Below are 17,435 nucleotides of genomic sequence, written 5' to 3'. Positions count from 1 at the left end.
CGAACAAAATATTTCTTTTAAGCCCTCTTCAGGGGCAGGGCACAAGTACCAGATATATGCCAAATTGTTTTACAAGGCTCCAATACGACCCTGTTGATGGGGCACACCACCTTAGAGGAAGCCATAGGTTGGAGAAAATCCAGGAATTTTTGGGTAAGATCCTGAATCAACTGTAGTGGGACCTGAAGAGATTAAGCTATCCTCTTCAGGAGGCCATGGCACTGCATGTAAACATCTGGTGGCAAGGGAGAAGCTGGTGTCACTGCCTCATCTGGGAGGATGAAGAAAGCACTGACAAGGGATCCAGTGGTTCCCATTGTTCCTCCTTAACAAGCGCTTCTGTAGGAACTTGGGCTATTGTTGGCAGTGATACCCAGGATCCTCATATGCTGGCACGATATTAATCCCAAGAGCCCCGACGAGGTCAGTGGACAGGATCATAAAGGTGGGCCCCATGTGGGGTACTGTTGGTCCCTTAGCAATACTGTGGTTTATGAAGACATCTGAAAGACTTTAGAAGTCCTGTTAGGGCTGATAGCTCTTAACTGGGTTATCAGGGGAACCATGAGTACTGGATCATTTTCATCTGACAAGCAGGAGTTGTCAGGCTCTTGTAGCCAAGCCAATAGGTGTGTATCGTGACCCTGACAAGCTACAGACATGAGCCGATGAATAGTACATTGACAGTGCTGGAGCCTCTGCCTGACGGCTGGAGCTCAGGATTGGCAAATGTTGAGTTGATAGTGTTGGGACAGCACTCTCAACATTCTCTCAGTAGAATCGGTCCAAGAGGATCAGAGATTCTGGATACACACAGAATGCCAGATATTCAAGCAGAGCATATTGGGATCTCACCAGAGGAGAGGTGGCAGGCATCCTGGTTGGATCTGCCAATGCTTTCTTTGAAGCAGCAGACTTCTGCTGGATTGGTGCTAACAATGCAGAGGGCAAACAGTCCCTTCTGCCTCTGTGTGGTATTGGATTGGTCCTGCCCATTCAGCATACAATTTCAGGGCACTGGTACCTCTCAGTACTGTCGATAATGGCCTCTGCTCCCTGCAAGGTCTGGATGTACCCTTTTAGGGGCATCAGGTGGTGTCTGAGGAAGGGAAGAAATAAACCTCTTTTTTTGGAGGATTTCTGAAGTGATTTATTCCTCTTCTTATGAGGGTATTTACCCTGGCCTTCTTCATACCTCCGTTCAGTGGGGTCCTTAGATTTCTTGAAAGACTCAATTGAAGGGCTGCGGTTCTGGAGGGATGCTACCTAGAGGCTCAGATACGGTAAATGTGGAGCGGGAGAGCACCAGGTCCAATCAGAGCCTCACAGAGAACTCCATAAGGCACTTACAAGTCTGAATTCCCGACACTGCCTAGTACACTGAGGAAAGGCATGGCAGATGTCATACCTGAGGGGATCTGTGCTTCCCCAAGGCCTGGTCTACACTACACCTTTAATTCGGATTTAGTGGCTTTAATTCGAATTAACTCTGGAACCGTCCACACAACGAAGCCATTTAATTCGAATTAAAGGGCCCTTTAATTCGATTTCTGTACTCCACCCCGATGAGCGGAGTAGCGCCAAAATCGAATTTGTCAATTCGAATTAGCGTTAGTGTGGCCGCAATTCGATGTTATTGGCCTCCAGGAGCTATCCCACAGTGCACCATTGTGACCGCTCTGGCCAGCAATCTGAACTCGCATGCACTGGCCAGGTGGACAGGAAAAGCCCCGGGAACATTTGAATTTCATTTCCTGTTTGCACAGCGTGGAGAGCACAGGTGACCACAGAGAGCTCATCAGCACAGGTAACCATGCAGGCTGATAATCGAAAAAGAGCACCAGCATGGACCGTACAGGAGGTACTGGATTTGATCTCTATATGGGGAGAGGATTCAGTGCTAGCTGAACTGCGTTCGAAAAGACGAAATGCCAAAACTTATGAAAAAATTTCCAAGGGCATGATGGAGAGAGGCCACAATAGGGACACAGATCAGTGCCGCGTGAAAGTCAAGGAGCTCAGACAAGCCTATCAAAAAGCAAAGGAGGCAAACGGTCGCTCCGGGTCAGAGCCGCGGACATGCCGCTTCTACGCTGAGCTAAATGCATTTCTAGGGGGGGCCGCCACCACTACCCCACCTCTGACTGTGGATTCCGAGCTGGGGATAATCTCATCAGGGACACCTGATGATTCCGCGGAAGGGGAAGAGGAGGAGGAGGAGGACGAGCTGGCAGAGAGCACCCAGCTCTCCGTTCTCCCCAACAGCCAGGAACTGTTTCTCACCCTGACTGAAGTACCCTCCCAAGCCTCCCAAGCCAGCACCCAAGACCATGACCCCATGGAAGGGACCTCAGGTGAGTTTACCTTTTAAAATATAAAACATGGTTTAAAAGCAAGCATTTTTAATGATTAATTTGCCCTGAGCACTTGGGATGCATTCGCAGCCAGTACAGCTACTGGAAAAGTCTGTTAACATGTCTGGGGATGGAGCGGAAATCCTCCAGGGACATCTCCATGAAGCTCTCCTGGAGGTACTCCAAAAGCCTTGCCACAAGGTTTCTGGGCAGTGCAGCCTTATTCCGTCCTCCATGGTAGGACACTTGACCACGCCATGCTAGTAGCAAGTAATCTGGTATCATTGCCTGACAGAGCCTGGCAGCGTATGGTCCCGGTGTTTGCTGGCATTCAAGCAACATCCGTTCTTTATCTTGCTGTGTAATCCTCAGGAGAGTGATATCGCTTAGGGTAACCTGGTTGAAATAAGGGAATTTAATTAAGGGGACTGAGGTGGCCGTTCCTACTGGGCTGTTTGCCTGTGGCTGAAAAGAAATCCTTCCCTGCATTTAGCCAAGTGCAAGGGGGGGGGGGGAGGATTGGCCCAGAGCTTTTCGCGTTTTGCTAGCAGGGATCTTCCCTGATACCAGCCAGGCGGTGGGGGGAGGGATAAAGCACTCATCCCAGAGAATTCATGGCGGGTGGGGGGGGGGGTGTTAGTTTGGTTCCTGCAGGGATCTTCCCTGATACCAGCCACGCGGTGGGGGGAGGGAGAAAGCACTCATCCCAGAGAATTCATGGCGGGTGGGGGGGGGGGGGTGTTAGTTTGGTTCCTGCAGGGATGTTCCCTGATACCAGCCACGCGGTGGGGGGAGGGATAAAGCACTCATCCCAGAGAATTCATGGCGGGTGGGGGGGGGGGTGTTAGTTTGGTTCCTGCAGGGATCTTCCCTGATACCAGCCACGCGGTGGGGGGAGGGATAAAGCACTCATCCCAGAGAATTCATGGCGGGTGGGGGGGGGGTGTTAGTTTGGTTCCTGCTGGGATCTTCCCTGATACCAGCCAGGCGGTGGGGGGAGGGATAAAGCACTCATCCCAGAGAATTGGATGGGGGGGGGGGGGGTGTTAACCTTCAGCAGCAGAAAACAAGCTAACAGGAAAACTGCAGCACAACGGGCTTTGCTTGGTATGTGGGAAAGCAGGGCGCAGAAGCCTAAAGACAGTGGCTTACCATGGCAGCATGCAAGGTGAATTCTGTTGCCCCGACCTGCGTCTGTGATCTCTAGCAGCAAAGCCACAGGCACTCAATATTAAGAGGCAAAATGCGACCTTGCACAGAAATCACATGTGCTATGTAATGTGAATAGTATACACCGTGAAAGAGTATAAGCATTGTTCTGAAAAATGTATCTTTTAAAAAAATTCTCTCCTTTTTTCACTCCCTCCAGCAGGTGCAAATGTTTCAAGCCTCCCTCCTCCTTCCCGAAGGCTATCCCAGATAAGGCGTCGTAAAAAAAAAAACGAGAGAAGAGATGTTTTCCGAAATCATGCAATCCACCAGGAATGAAAGAGCTCATCTGAATGAGTGGAAGGAGACGGTTTGCAAGTATAGGAAAGAAGCCAGTGACCGTGAGGACAGGAGGGACCAACGTGAGGACATGAGGGACCAACGTGAGGACATGAGGGACCAACGTGAGGACATGAGGGACCAACGTGAGGAGAGGAGAGACGCTCGAGATGAGAGGTGGCGGCAGGAAGATCAGAGGAGTCGGGAAGCAACGCTGGGGCTGCTGCGTGAGCAAACAGACATGCTCCGGCGTCTGGTGGAGCTTCAGGAACGGCTGCTGGAGAACCGAGTGCCGCTACAGCCCCTGTATAACCCCCCTACCTCCTCACCATGTTCCATAGCCTCCACACCCAGACGTGTAAGAACACGGGGGGGGAGGCTCCATACACCCTCCCATTCCACCCCAGTGGACAGCCCAAGCAAAAGGCTGCCATTTTTTTAACCTTTTTTTACTGGGCTTTTCCTTCCCGCTGATCCTCCTCCCAAACCCCACTCAGGTTCTGTGCCGCTACAGCCCCTGTATAACCCCCCTACCTCCTCACCATTTTCCATAGCCTCCCCACCCAGATGTGTAAGAACACGGGGGGGGAGGCTCCGTACACCCTCCCATTCCACCCCAGTGGACAGCCCAAGCAAAAGGCTGCCATTTTCTTAACCTTTTTTTACTGGGCTTTTCCTTCCCGCTGATCCTCCTCCCAAACCCCACTCAGGTTCTCTCCCTCTTTTTATAATCAATTCATAAAGAATAAATGATTTTTAAACAATGGTGACTTTATTTCCTTTGAAAGCAAGCTGGGGGAAGGGGGAGGGTGGGTTCCTTACAGAGAATGAGTCAATAAAGGGGGCGGGTTTTCAGGAAGGATAAACAAACATAAATTTCACACTGTAGCCTGGCCAGTCATGAAACTGGTTTTCAAAGCTTCCCTAATGCGCAGCGCTTCATCGTGTGCTCTTCTAATCGCCCTGGTGTCTGGCTGCGAGTAATCAGCAGCCAGGCGATTTGCCTCAGCCTCCCACCCTGCCATAAAGGTCTCCCCCTTGCTCTCACAGAGATTGTGAAGCACACAGCAAGCAGTAATAACAATGGGGATATTGGTTTGGCTGAGGTCTGAGCGAGTCAATAAGGATCGCCAGCGACCTTTTAAACGGCCAAATGCACATTCTACCACCATTCTGCACTTGCTCAGCCTGTAGTTGAACAACTCCTGACTCCTGTCCAGGCTGCCTGTGTATGGCTTCATGAGCCATGGCATTAAGGGGTAGGCTGGGTCCCCAAGAATAACAATTGGCATTTCAACATCCCCCACGGTTATTTTCTGGTCCGGAAAGTAAGTCCCTTGCTGCAGCCGTTTAAACAGATTGGTGTTCCTGAAGACGCGAGCGTCATGAACCCTTCCCGGCCAGCCCACATGGATGTTGGTGAAACGTCCCTTGTGATCCACAAGTGCTTGCAGCACCATTGAGAAGTACCCCTTGCGGTTTATGTACTGGGTACCCTGGTGCTCCGGTGCCAAGATAGGAATATGGGTTCCATCTATTGCCCCACCACAGTTAGGGAATCCCATTGCAGCAAAGCCATCCACTATGACCTGCACATTTCCCAGAGTCACTACCTTTCGTAGCAGCACCTCCGTGATTGCTTTGGCTACTTGCATCACAGCAGCCCCCACAGTAGATTTGCCCACTCCAAATTGATTCCCGACTGACCGGTAGCTGTCTGGCGTTGCAAGCTTCCACAGGGCTATCGCCACTCGCTTCTCAACTGTGAGGGCTGCTCTCATCTTGGTATTCTGGCGCTTCAGGGCAGGGGAAAGCAAGTCACAAAGTTCCATGAAAGTGCCCTTACGCATGCGAAAGTTTCTCAGCCACTGGGAATCGTCCCACACCTGCAACACTATGCGGTCCCACCAGTCTGTGCTTGTTTCCCGGGCCCAGAATCGGCGTTCAAAGCCTATAACCTGGCCCATTAACATCATAATCTCCAAAGCACCGGGGCCCGCGGTCTCAGAGAATTCTGTGTCCGTGTCCATGTCCTCATCACGCTGGTCGCTGCGCTGCAATCGCCGCCTCCTCCTCCTCCTCGCCTCTTTTTTCTGGTCCTGTGTAAGCATAAACTCCACGAGAAAGCGCGAGGTGTTTATAATGTTCAAGACTGCGTTCTGGAGCACAACGGGATCCATGCTTGATGCAGAATGGAGTCTGCAGAGTTCACTCAGGAAAAAAGGCGCGAAATGGTTGTCTGCCGTTGCTTTCAGGGAGGGAGGGGGAGGCTGTACCCAGAACTACCTGCGACAATGTTTTTTGCCCCATCATGCACTGGGGTCTCAACCCAGAATTCCAAGGGGGGTGGAGACTGCGGGAACTATGGGATAGCTATGTAAAAGCTACCCACAATGCAACGCTCTGGAAATCGATGCTACTATGGTAGCTTGGACGCACACCACCGAATTAATGGTGCCTAGTGTGGCCGAATACATTCGAATTTATAAAATCGGTTTCCTAAATTCGAATTATATAAATTCGAATTAATCCTGTAGTGTAGACATACCCCAAGGCAGTACAGACAGCTCTTGTGCAGGTCACTCAGTGGGAACCCATGGGGGCAGGCCAGTCAGGCTTTGAAATCTGGAACATTGGGCATAATAGGTGCCCCAAATGGTGGGGGAACGAAGGGAGAGGAACACACTACCCTCAAACTAACTATCACTACAGCTACCTATCTAAATATAAAATACCTAAAAAAATATTTAAAATTTATTTAAGGAACCGATCATCAAGCAGGAAAGTTGGAAAGGCTACAGACAGAGAATGGTTCCATTCCAGACTGCAAGTGGTAGAATGGAACTCGAGAGGCTGTTGGACTGCATGGCCCCAAACGCTCTTGGTTGGGATCATGGAAGCAGCGAGGGCACATTCGCAAACAGCTGCTATTTTTGAAGAATTTCCAGTCACGGGCACACGGTGCGCATCCGCACCCACAGAAAATACCCAGTCTAGCGCTCAAAGAAGTAGTAAGTACGGATTACATTCATTAAGTATTAACATTACACCCATAAGATTATTATGCAAGGGTTGCAACTCACTGGGGTTATGTGCAATACTGAAACGTTTGAAGTCTTTTCAAAATGTTCCATTCCACAGTTATAAGCTTTGCCTGCCATATTAAGCAGAATATTAATGTTGCTTTAGTTTGATTGTTGGTTATGGATGAATGCAAGTTCTATGTATAATTACTATACTAGTCACTGTATTGCTCTAGGTTTGGTTTTGTTTTTTTACTGGAAAAGCTATAGATAAAGTTTTTAAAAGCAAATAACTAACCTTTCAAATGCAGAGTCTGAAATATCAGTTTGAGTGAGATCCAGATGTTCCAGGTTAGGACAAAGTTCCAAGAACTGTCTAACCTAACAAAGGAAATGAAAAATAAAGCAAATGCAAATAACGTAGACAAGTAAAAAGTCTCTCAGCCAACATGCAAACGAACACTCATTTGAGTTGCAATTCAACTTCACTGACAATACAGACTCAAGCACACCAATTATATATTATTACTAATTATAGCCTGCACACTCAAACGTATTACTGCTGACAATACATACCATTTTGTTAGAAACTGCAGAACTGTAGGCCAGTACTAGTGTTTTCACTGAAGTGCCTACATGTGGGAGAACATTATGAATTAAGCCATGGAGTAAATGCTTTTCCATCTGTGCTATGTTAATTGCAAGTGATTCTTCTGCAGCCTCTTCTGAAAATAAACCAAAGAGAAACCTAAGACTTTATAATGTATTTAGAGATATTTATAGAGTTCATCTCCCCATATCACATTAAATAGAAGATTTACCAAAAAAAAAAAGTTACCCACCTTATGCAGCAACAATGGTTCTTCGAGACGTCTCCCCCATGGGTACTACACTGTAGGTGTGTCTGCATCCCTGTGCTGCTGATTGGAGAATTTCGTAGCAGTGTCCATTAGGCCAGCATATGTGCTGTCCCTCCTCGTGCTGTGCTACAAGGCTAGTCAGCACGCATGGGCTAACCATCCTCAGTTCCTTCTCTACCATAGAGTCATAAACGAGAATTCCAAAGTAGAGGGGAGGAAGGTGGTTTGTGGACAACCATAGGGACACACATCTTGAAAACCATTGTTACTGCACAAGGTAAGTAACTTCTTCTTCAAGTAGTGTCCCTCTGGATGCTCCACTGTACGTGACTCCCAAGTAGTATCCCTTCTGGAGGACTGGGACTTCGGAGTCGGGTCAGTTGAAGATGACAGTACTGTGGAGCAGAGTATGGCATCAGAGACTCTCCAGCGATTGCATAGTGTTCTGCATGTCCCATGTCAACGCTCTGCAGATCTCCGAGATAGTGACATCTTTGAAGAAGGTGACAGATGAGGAGATTGATCTTGTGGAATGTGTACAGATCAAGTCTAGGAGGTGGGGGTCACATTATGAATTTGGTAGCACTGTCTGACGCAATTCAAGACCCACAGAGAGTCCTTGGGCTGATATTGCTGAGTCCTTGGATCTTCCTGCCACAGAGAGGAAAGTCTAGGGGACTTCCCGAAGGCATTTATCCTATCAAGGTAGAAGGCCACAGCTCTCCTAGCATGTGGGGTATGTAGTATAATCTCCCTATTGTCTTGGTGAGGCTTAGCGTAGAAGATTCAAAGGTGAATTGATTGATTCATGTGAAATGGGGAGGTTACCTGAGGAATTAATTTTGGATGCGGCCTGACTGTAACCTTGTCTGGAAAGGATACTGTGTAAGGAGGATGTGCCATCAGACCTGCTATCTCTCCTATCCTTTTGGCCAAGGTAATTGCTATCGGGTCGGCTGTTTTCACTGATAGGTAGGTTAGCGAACAGGTGGCCATGGGTTCAAAGGGGGGCCTAGTCAGCCCTTTAAGTACCAGGTTTAGTTCCCACATGGAGGTAGGGAGTCGAGGTTGAAGGAAGAGTTTATTATACCCTTAATAAATCTTTTAGTGGTTGGGTATGACAGCACAGAATATCCCTCTACGGGATGGTGAAAGGCTGTAATAGCCACTAGATGGACCTTAAGAGAGTTTAGGGATAATTCTGACTTTTTAAGGGGTCAGAGCATATTCTAGAACATGTGGAAGAGTTGCTGATGTTGGAGAGATCTGTTGGAACATGCACCAAATCTGAAACCTAGACCATTTCTGCAGGTAAGTACGTTGTATGGAGGACTTTCTACTGTGTAACTGAACCTCTTGTACTACCTTTGCGCATGACATTTCTAGGTTCTGGAACCAAGTAGAAGCCCTGCTTTGAGGCAGAGAATCTCCCTGTTGGCATGTAGGGTACACCCTTCGGCTTGTTTGAGGTGGTGTGCAAAGGTCAGGAGAGAGATTGGCAGGCATGTCGCGAGCTGTGTCAGATAAGGGCACTGGGTCTGCCCCTGCTTGGCTGAGACAATCAGGATGACGTGAGCTCCATCCCTTTTTATTTTTAGCAGGACCTTCAGCAGAAGAGGAAATGGAGGAAAGGCGTAAAAAGAAGGTTCTTGTCCCAGGGGAGAAGAAGAGCACAACCCAGAGTGCTGTTCCATCCCTGCCCTGGAGCAGTAGCGTGGACACTTCTTGTTCTGGTAAGTGGTGAACAGGTCTATGGATAGTGTTGCCCATTGTATAAGAAGTCGTGGAGTACTGACAAGTGCATCTCCCGCTTGTGATCGTGCAGGAATTGGTGACTGAGGTTGTCCACTATCAAGTTCTGCATAGCCAGGAGGTAAATAGCGGACAAAGTAACTTTATGAGAGATGCACCAGTTCCATAGTCTCATTGCCTCCATGCACAGAGAGGGCGAGCTGCCCCCAGCCCTCCCAGCTGCTATGGCTATGTTGTCTGTTAGGATCTTTGTATGTGATCCTGTGATCAGCGGGAGGAAATGGGCACAGACATGCTGACCGCTCTCAGTTTGAGGAGGTTGATGTGTAGAGACATCTCCGAAGGTGACCATTTGCCTTGCGTCGTGAGGCCATTTAAATGTGCAACCTTCCCTAGGAGTGATGTGTTGTGGTAAGAACCAATGATGACATGTGTGAGAAGGGGATCCCTGACACATTTGTCAGGTCCTTCCACCAGTTTAAGGAATTTTTGAGCCTGGTGGGGAGTGACAGGGGTTTGTCCAGTCTGTAAACCAAACTGAACCATAGTTGGAGGCATCGCATGTGGAATCTGGCATGTGGTATCACTGCCGTGCCTGCTGCCATGTGTCCCAAGAGTTGGAGGCAGAGTCTGGCCGGAATCTGGACTGTATTGAATGGCGTCTATGAGAAAAGCCAGGGATAGGAACCAGTGGTGAGGTAGGAGGGCTTTGGCCTGTATGGCGTCTAGGTTGGCCCCAATGAATTCCAGGCATTGCACTGGGGTAAGGGTTGACTTCTGGGTCTTGACCTGTAAACCCAGTTCTGTGAACAAGTGTATGGTAGTGTTGACAGCTTTGTGGGCCTCCTGGAGAGATCAGACTCTGAGGAGATAGTCATCTAGGTATGGGTAAATCATTATCCCTTGCGAGCATAAGTGAGTGGCTACCACTGACAGAACTTTGGAAAATACTCTCAGGGCTGATGACAGCCCGAAGGGGAGGACTCTGTATTGATAATGGTCATGTCCCAGAGTGAACAGAGAAATCGTCTGTGAGCTGGTAGGATCAAGATGTGAAAGTAGGCGTCCTAGAGGTTGAGGGCCAAAAAACAGTCTCCCTATTCCAATCTTGGAATGATAGTCAATAAGGTGACTATCTTGAACTCCTGGATCAAACCCCTAACCTATATCTGAGCTACTGAAGTCCTCAAATCGTGGTTTAAAGACTTCAAGGTGCAGAGAATCCTCCAGCAACTGACCCGTGCCCCACGCTGCAGAGGAAGGCGAAAAACCCACAGGGCCTCTGCCAATCTGCCCTGGAAGAAAATTCCTTCCCGACCGCAAATATGGTCATCAGCTAAACCCTGAGCATGTGGGCAAGACTCACCAGACAGACACCCAGGAAAGAATTCTCTGTAGTAACTCAGATCCCACCCCATCTAATATCCCATCACAGGCCATTGGGCATATTTACCGCTAATAGTCAAAGATCAATTAATTGCCAAAATTAGGCTATCCCATCATACCATCCCCTCCATAAACTTATCAAGCTTAGTCTTGAAGCCAGATATGTCTTTTGCCTCCACTGCTCCCCTTGGAAGGCTGTCTCCAACTTCCCTTTCTTCTGGGAATTAGGAAGTAATGAGAGTTGAACTCCTTGCCTCACAGACACTGAGGTACCAGTTCTATGGCTCCTAACTGGAGGCGGCGATTTATCTCCTGTTGTCATAAACTCTCATGAGAAGGGTCCCTGATGAGGGGATGGGAAAGGGGGTTGTGGAGGGGCTATGGAGGTGAAGTGAATGGAGTACCCAGATTGGACAATCTCTAAAACTCATCAGTCCGACATTATATGTTCCCAGGCAGTGCAGAACATTGTATACCCATTCGGCCACTGATTGGCAATGACAGTCGGTTGTGTCAGTTGTGGGGAGCCGTCTCATGGTGCCTCGACCTGCCTGTCAAATGTGGTATTTAGATGCAGGGAGTTGGGACGAGGTTTGCAGACCAGACAGTTTGCACTTCAGGAATTTCCCTTTCTTCCTCCGCATTTCGTAATGGTGTTGAGGCTGATACTGAGCCACATATGGTCTGTGTTGAGATTGGAGACTAAAACGCCTCTTTTGCCTCGGCGTATAGATTCCCAGTGACCTGAAGGTAGCCCTGGAATGGTAGCCCAAGGTATGAAGGGAGGCGTCTTTTCAGCGAAGAGCTTCATCCCCTCAAAAGGAAGATCTTCCACCGTGGACTGCACCTCTTTCGGGAATCCCGACAAGTGGAGTCATGGATGCCCATCACACCACCACCACTGTGGAGATGGACCTAGCGGCTGTGTCGGTGGCACTAGGGCCAATTGTAGCTTTGTTTTGGCTACTAATTGTCCCTCTTGTATGATGCCTTTAAAGGATTCCTGATGTGCCTCGGGTAATTTGTCAGTAAAGTCATTGAGTTTGTTATAATTTGTATAGTTATATTTGGTCTTGAGCACCTGCTAGTTGGCGACATAGAACTGCAAGATGGCAGAGGAATATGCCGTCCTCCCAAAGGGATCAAGGCGTTACCAGTCCCCGTCATATGGTGTAGCCTTGTACTGGTGCTGCTGAGGATACCAAGCAAGATAGAGATCATTTGCGGCTATCAATACGCTCATCACTTAGAGAACTTCCCCGCTCTCTTCTTGAAGGACTTACAAGAGGAGTCCCCAGCTTGTTTCTTTGACCCACTTCCCTTAGAAGTTGAAAGTTATGGGGAAGACTCATGTCTGCCAGGAGCCTGAGGTCACAGAGCTGCCTCCAGGAAGATAATTTTCTGGTGGAGCTCTCTGTCCTTGCGGGATCTCAGCCAGAGCTACTGGCTGAAGGTGCACTTTTGCTGTATGTGACCCTCACCAAGGCAGCAAATGCACTGGGTGCTCTTATCTGCAACGGATCGCCTCATTGCAAGTGTGGCACTTCTTGGAAACCCAGGGAGGTGGGCATACCCCACTAAGGGGAACAGTCCCCCAGGGGGAAAAAGGCAGGAAGAAAAACAAAGGGATTTGGATGGTTTGTGGGTTTTTTAAATTTTTTGACGGGTTGGAAAAACGAACAAAGAAATAACAACTAGAACTACAACTAGAACTGGGGAAAACCAATTGCAAACTGCAAACAGAAGAACTTAATGGACTGCTAATAGCTATGTCTCTAGCCAGGGCGGTTGAGAAGGAACTGAGGATGGTTAGCCCGCACGGGCTGGCTAGCCTCATGGTGCAACATGAGAGAAAGCACATGTGCAGGCCCAAAGGACACTGCTACAAGTTCTCTGATCACCAGCACAGGGTCGCAGACACATTTACAATGGAGCACCTATAGGGATACTACTCACAGAACCACTAAGGTTTAAAACATCTACATATCTTGTGCCTAAAAGAATATGAATGTAAATGAAAAGTTTAATGTAACACGTTTAATGATGCACTTTAAAATTTGCTCAACTCTGGGAAGTAGGTTCCAGAGGTGTGGTTTTCTACTTGTCTATCTTGCTAGCTGTCCTACAGAGATAAACGCCAGAAACCAACAAGAGCAACCAACCCAATAGAAAGCTATTACAACATTGCTCAGGAAGAAGGTGGTTTTTTTCAGATTCTGCACCATTTAGGGTTTTACAGGTTGCTACCAAAAATTCAAAACATACACAGACACAAACTGGTAAAATTCAGAATACAGAGTGTTATTTGGTCATAATGGTCACCTCGTTCCAAAGAATAACACAGCATTCTGTACAAGCTAAAGCTGCCAATTACTTTTTCCATTGGTAACTCTGCGTAGAAGATGTTGCAGTAATTAGTTACAAGTTACAAAGGCAAGGATCCTGGATGTGGTTTACAAAGAGACAAAATTGCAGCCTCTGGGCCAATAGTAGAGAAAGGAAAACTAGTGTGCATTACTGAAGTCAACTGGGCATCCAAGAGCATCTTTATATCTAACAGGATTCTGAGGGCACGTCTTCACTACCCGCCGAATCGGCGGGTAGCAATCGATCTATTGGGGATTGACTTATCGCGTCTAGTGAAGATGCGATAAAATCGATCCCCGATGGCTCTGCCGTCGACTCTGGAAATCCACCGCGGCAAGAGGCAGAAGCGGAGTCGACGGCGGTGTGGCAGCGGTCGACTCGCCGCCGTCCTCACAGCCAGGTAAGTCGACCTAAAATACGCAACTTCAGCTACACTATTCACGTAGCTGAAGTTGCGTATCTTAGGTCGACACCCCCCCCCCCCCCCCCCCTGTAGTGTAGACCTAGCCTGAGACTAAAAACTTGAAAATAGCAACATACTTTTAAAGTCAGTTTTATTTTGGAACTCACATACCAATTGAACACACTCTACTGAATGTCTTCAAGATGGGGAATTTCTGACAAACAGACCAGATTAAAAAAAAAACCTGGTCTTGCCCTTCTCCAATGTTCAGCTCATGCTGAACTGAGTACAGAGCTGGAAATGGGATAGTCAAAACAGAAATAGGAGCATAATTCATCCAAGCCTTAGTAACACAAATAAGGTAAGATGTTGTAGCTATCATTAAATTGTGGACAAAGGAAGTTTGTGTGTGCTGTGTTTTGCAAACTTCACAGAGATTGAAATTATGAGACATTGGTTAGGGTGACTGCTTGCTACTGCTTTGCTTTAGTAAACAAAAGTGTGGTTGCCTAACAAAAAGTAGTACCATATTTGGAAACATTTTATATCCATGTAATATGTAGAGGACATCGACTAACTGCTCAAGAGTCAGTGCGCCTGTGTTCTTTTAATTATAAGTATATTAGTTTAATCTTAATTCTGCAGTTGTTAGTTGAAACTGTCCAAATTCAAAGTATTTTCTGCTAGCCCAAGGTAAAAGTACACATTCCAGATTAAATGTTTCTTCATTTATTCATAATTGTAATGTATGTACTAAAATCAATTAAGATAAAAAACTGTTTTTAAAAAGGAAGTATCTACATTTGCCTCTGTATAAAATTGTAGCTATATGATTACATCTACTGGGGGGTTTTGCATCTTCATCATGAAAAGCTGAAAAGGAACTTTGCATAGAAATTTATTCTAGATTAGATTTTGCCTACCAGATTCATCTATGTCAGCATCTTCATCCCATTCCTGAAAAGCACGACTTTCATCTTTTCTATTTTTCACCCACTCCTCATCAGGTTCAGTATCAAGGTCAGCTGCAGGACCACTGTACCAGTCACCTACTCAGCCAAAAAAAGGAAATAAATGAAAAAGCACTGTAGGAAACATCTGATCTTTATAACTGAAAACTCCAGCAATTATGTGTTATATATTGGGGTACAATCCAATGATATAAGTAAAAGATTTTCTATTTTCTTCAACTGAAGTTGGTTTCGACTGTTATATTATAAGCATCAGGAAATGTATATGTATTTAAAGTGAATGTTCAAAAGCTTTTAGAATTCCCTGAGACAATTTCAATATCTCCATTAGGTTAACTATTCTATTTCTTAATGAGGACTCTATTTTTCATATTTCCTCACTAGGGTCCAGTATGAAAATGCAAAGTAGGACTGAAATAATGGTGCTCCTCATTGAAAAAATTTTGATTTCCTGTTTCTAAAATTCTATAACAAAATAAGTATATTTATATATACACAATTCATTTAACAATTGGTGTAACCAACTATCGATTTACTAAGCAAAAAAACCTGCATGAAATATACAAATTTCCTTTCTAATATGAAATCCTCACAATTTATTGGTCATGTCACTTGGTCAGGAGTTGATCAGTTTGGAATAAAAACACTTCCAACAGCTATAGCTCACGAGTTTTCAATTACACACTGCACACGTGACTCAGTGGTGTAGAAAACAAGCTTTTTCCAATGGAAAACCAGTTGGATATGAAGTTTCTCTTACTAATTGTGGGGAAACAGTGACATGCCGATTGTAGCTCTCTGCAAAGGAGCAGGGGTTTTGTTGCTTCTGTGGCTTGTACCCTTTATTGGAGTCTTACAATACGTAAAGAGCCTCTAAAGACTTTGTATGTACAAGAAAAGCCTGCAACAAAAATATGAAATATTTCACTTTTACCATACAATTTCTCTGAATCCGCTGCAATAAGACTACTAAAGCAGCCACAATATCACCATTTAGAACACAAGGATAGTGAATACTATATACTAACCTTATTTCCGATTACTAAGATGTATTACCAATTAACATAATTGTTAGATCATATACGGGTTAGCATATTACTGTTTCATTTAACTTGGGTCCATTCTTGTATATACTGTCTTTTCATGACTACCAAAAAATAAAACATTAAACTAAGCTTGTAGTTGTTCCCTCTATCAAAATCAACTTCTATCACATCAAATTAAACTGTGTAATGCCACCATGACCAAATGGAGCACCTACACTCAATTAATCTAGATTAGTTACACAAAATACTAATTTATTATATTTTGCCATCTCCAAAATCAGATCCCTGAAATGTTTTTAAAACAGCTGAAAAATTCAATCACCTACCTCTGGCCCAATGAACAGGGTAAAGGTGTTTCCAAAGAGATCCAGTTTTAATCAGTTGAGACCACTTAGTGCTTACTTGACTACATCGACACAACTCCTGAGGGTTAAGGTAACTGAAAATGGTCAGCATTACTTCAGGAGGAAGATGGGTAATATTTGTGGTATGCCCTGTCACTTCAGTTTCTGAAATATAAAACGTGTGTGTTAATAAAGGGGGATCAGCGTATGTTTCTTCAGTTAAGTGATAATGGCTGGACTCATTTTTCCCAAGGTGATGCAATGATAAAATGCATTAAAGCTAACATAAGAATACATTCAATTTGTTTGGTAATAAGAGCTAAAAGAATATTTCACATAAAAATATTCAGAAGGCATGGGGGGAGGGGGGCTGTTTTTTAAACATTCTATGTTATAAATGCCACTGAAGATCACAATAACTCAGTTGAACCCCTACCATTTCCTTTACAGATTATACAGCCTAATTTCCTTTCCAAAGTCTGGCCAAGAAAGGGATCTGGATGCTACTCAAGCCAGGTGGAATGGAAGCAATACTTTGTGGTAGAGAAAACTTATCGAAATAGGCAGAAGCAGGATTTGCACCTTTTAACAGCACGTATGCCTGTCTTTGCCAAAACACAAACCATGGCTGCTCCTGGATTCTCAGGGTACTGTACTAAGCCACAGGGACTTTTCTCATCTGCAGCTAGCAAGAAAGCTGCAACTAGTCCTATCCAATGAGGATCATGTTTTTATTACCTCCAAGCACTCAGCCTTCTTGACTGGGGCAAGCTAACATAAGGACATCCTCTATGCTTCAAGCCTCAAATCTTTGCACTTGGCTCCCCATTCTCTTCTGGGTGCAACTAACTAGTGTAGGTAATACCTTTTTAAACTTCTGAGTGACCAGGACTAACAAACAAAACCAAGTAAGTGTCTTACAAAGTGCTCTAAAGCACAGGTATCATATTTCGTTTTTTGTTTCTGTTCATTGCTAGCAAACAATCAGTAGCTTTCATACGCCTCATTATGGGTGAATTTATGTAAAGTATTGTTTAAAATAATTTGTACATCACCACTAGCTGCTACAAAATAAATATATAGAGAAATAGTTTCTACTGGCTGGGTAAGGTCTGTGGAATTTCTGTAAGTAGTGGTGTGAAAAATTCAATCAGTAAGGAATCAGATTTTTAAAATGAACATTCATAACAAAGAAAGACTATGAGAAGTGGTACAAATGATTTGAAGGCTAAATATGTGTCTTTTTCTTCCCTTAGCTCGTCAGAAAGGGAAGGTGATACTCACCTTAAATAGGTCTTTCAGACACCAGAACCATAGAGGCAATGCTATTCTTTCCCATTACATCAAAAGAATAAGATTTTCTCCAAAGGTAAGTGTGTTACAATGGAGTCCAGAATGTGTGCTTCCAGAATGTGAGAAGAGTGAATTCTCATAGACCAGA

At 45.6% G+C, this 17,435-nt stretch overlaps 1 protein-coding gene across 1 annotated transcript in view; it reads right to left on the bottom strand.

Annotated features, from left to right (window-relative positions):
* FBXL5 (F-box and leucine rich repeat protein 5) overlaps window positions 1-17,435 on the bottom strand; it is a 57,089-nt gene that overhangs the window by 17,424 nt on the left and 22,230 nt on the right. The window contains exons 5-8 of the mRNA XM_065404668.1: window positions 15,977-16,159; window positions 14,557-14,682; window positions 7,442-7,590; window positions 7,164-7,246 (exon numbers count right to left, since the gene is read on the bottom strand). Coding sequence (XP_065260740.1) covers window positions 7,164-7,246; window positions 7,442-7,590; window positions 14,557-14,682; window positions 15,977-16,159 — 541 coding nt within the window. The remainder of the gene's footprint in view (window positions 1-7,163; window positions 7,247-7,441; window positions 7,591-14,556; window positions 14,683-15,976; window positions 16,160-17,435) is intronic.

This window comes from Emys orbicularis, chromosome 5 (genome assembly GCF_028017835.1).
Source record: "Emys orbicularis isolate rEmyOrb1 chromosome 5, rEmyOrb1.hap1, whole genome shotgun sequence".
Classification (NCBI taxonomy): Eukaryota; Metazoa; Chordata; order Testudines; family Emydidae; genus Emys; species Emys orbicularis.
The sequence above is the reverse complement of the archived record's forward strand: the minus strand, read 5'-3'. Positions and strand labels throughout refer to the sequence as shown.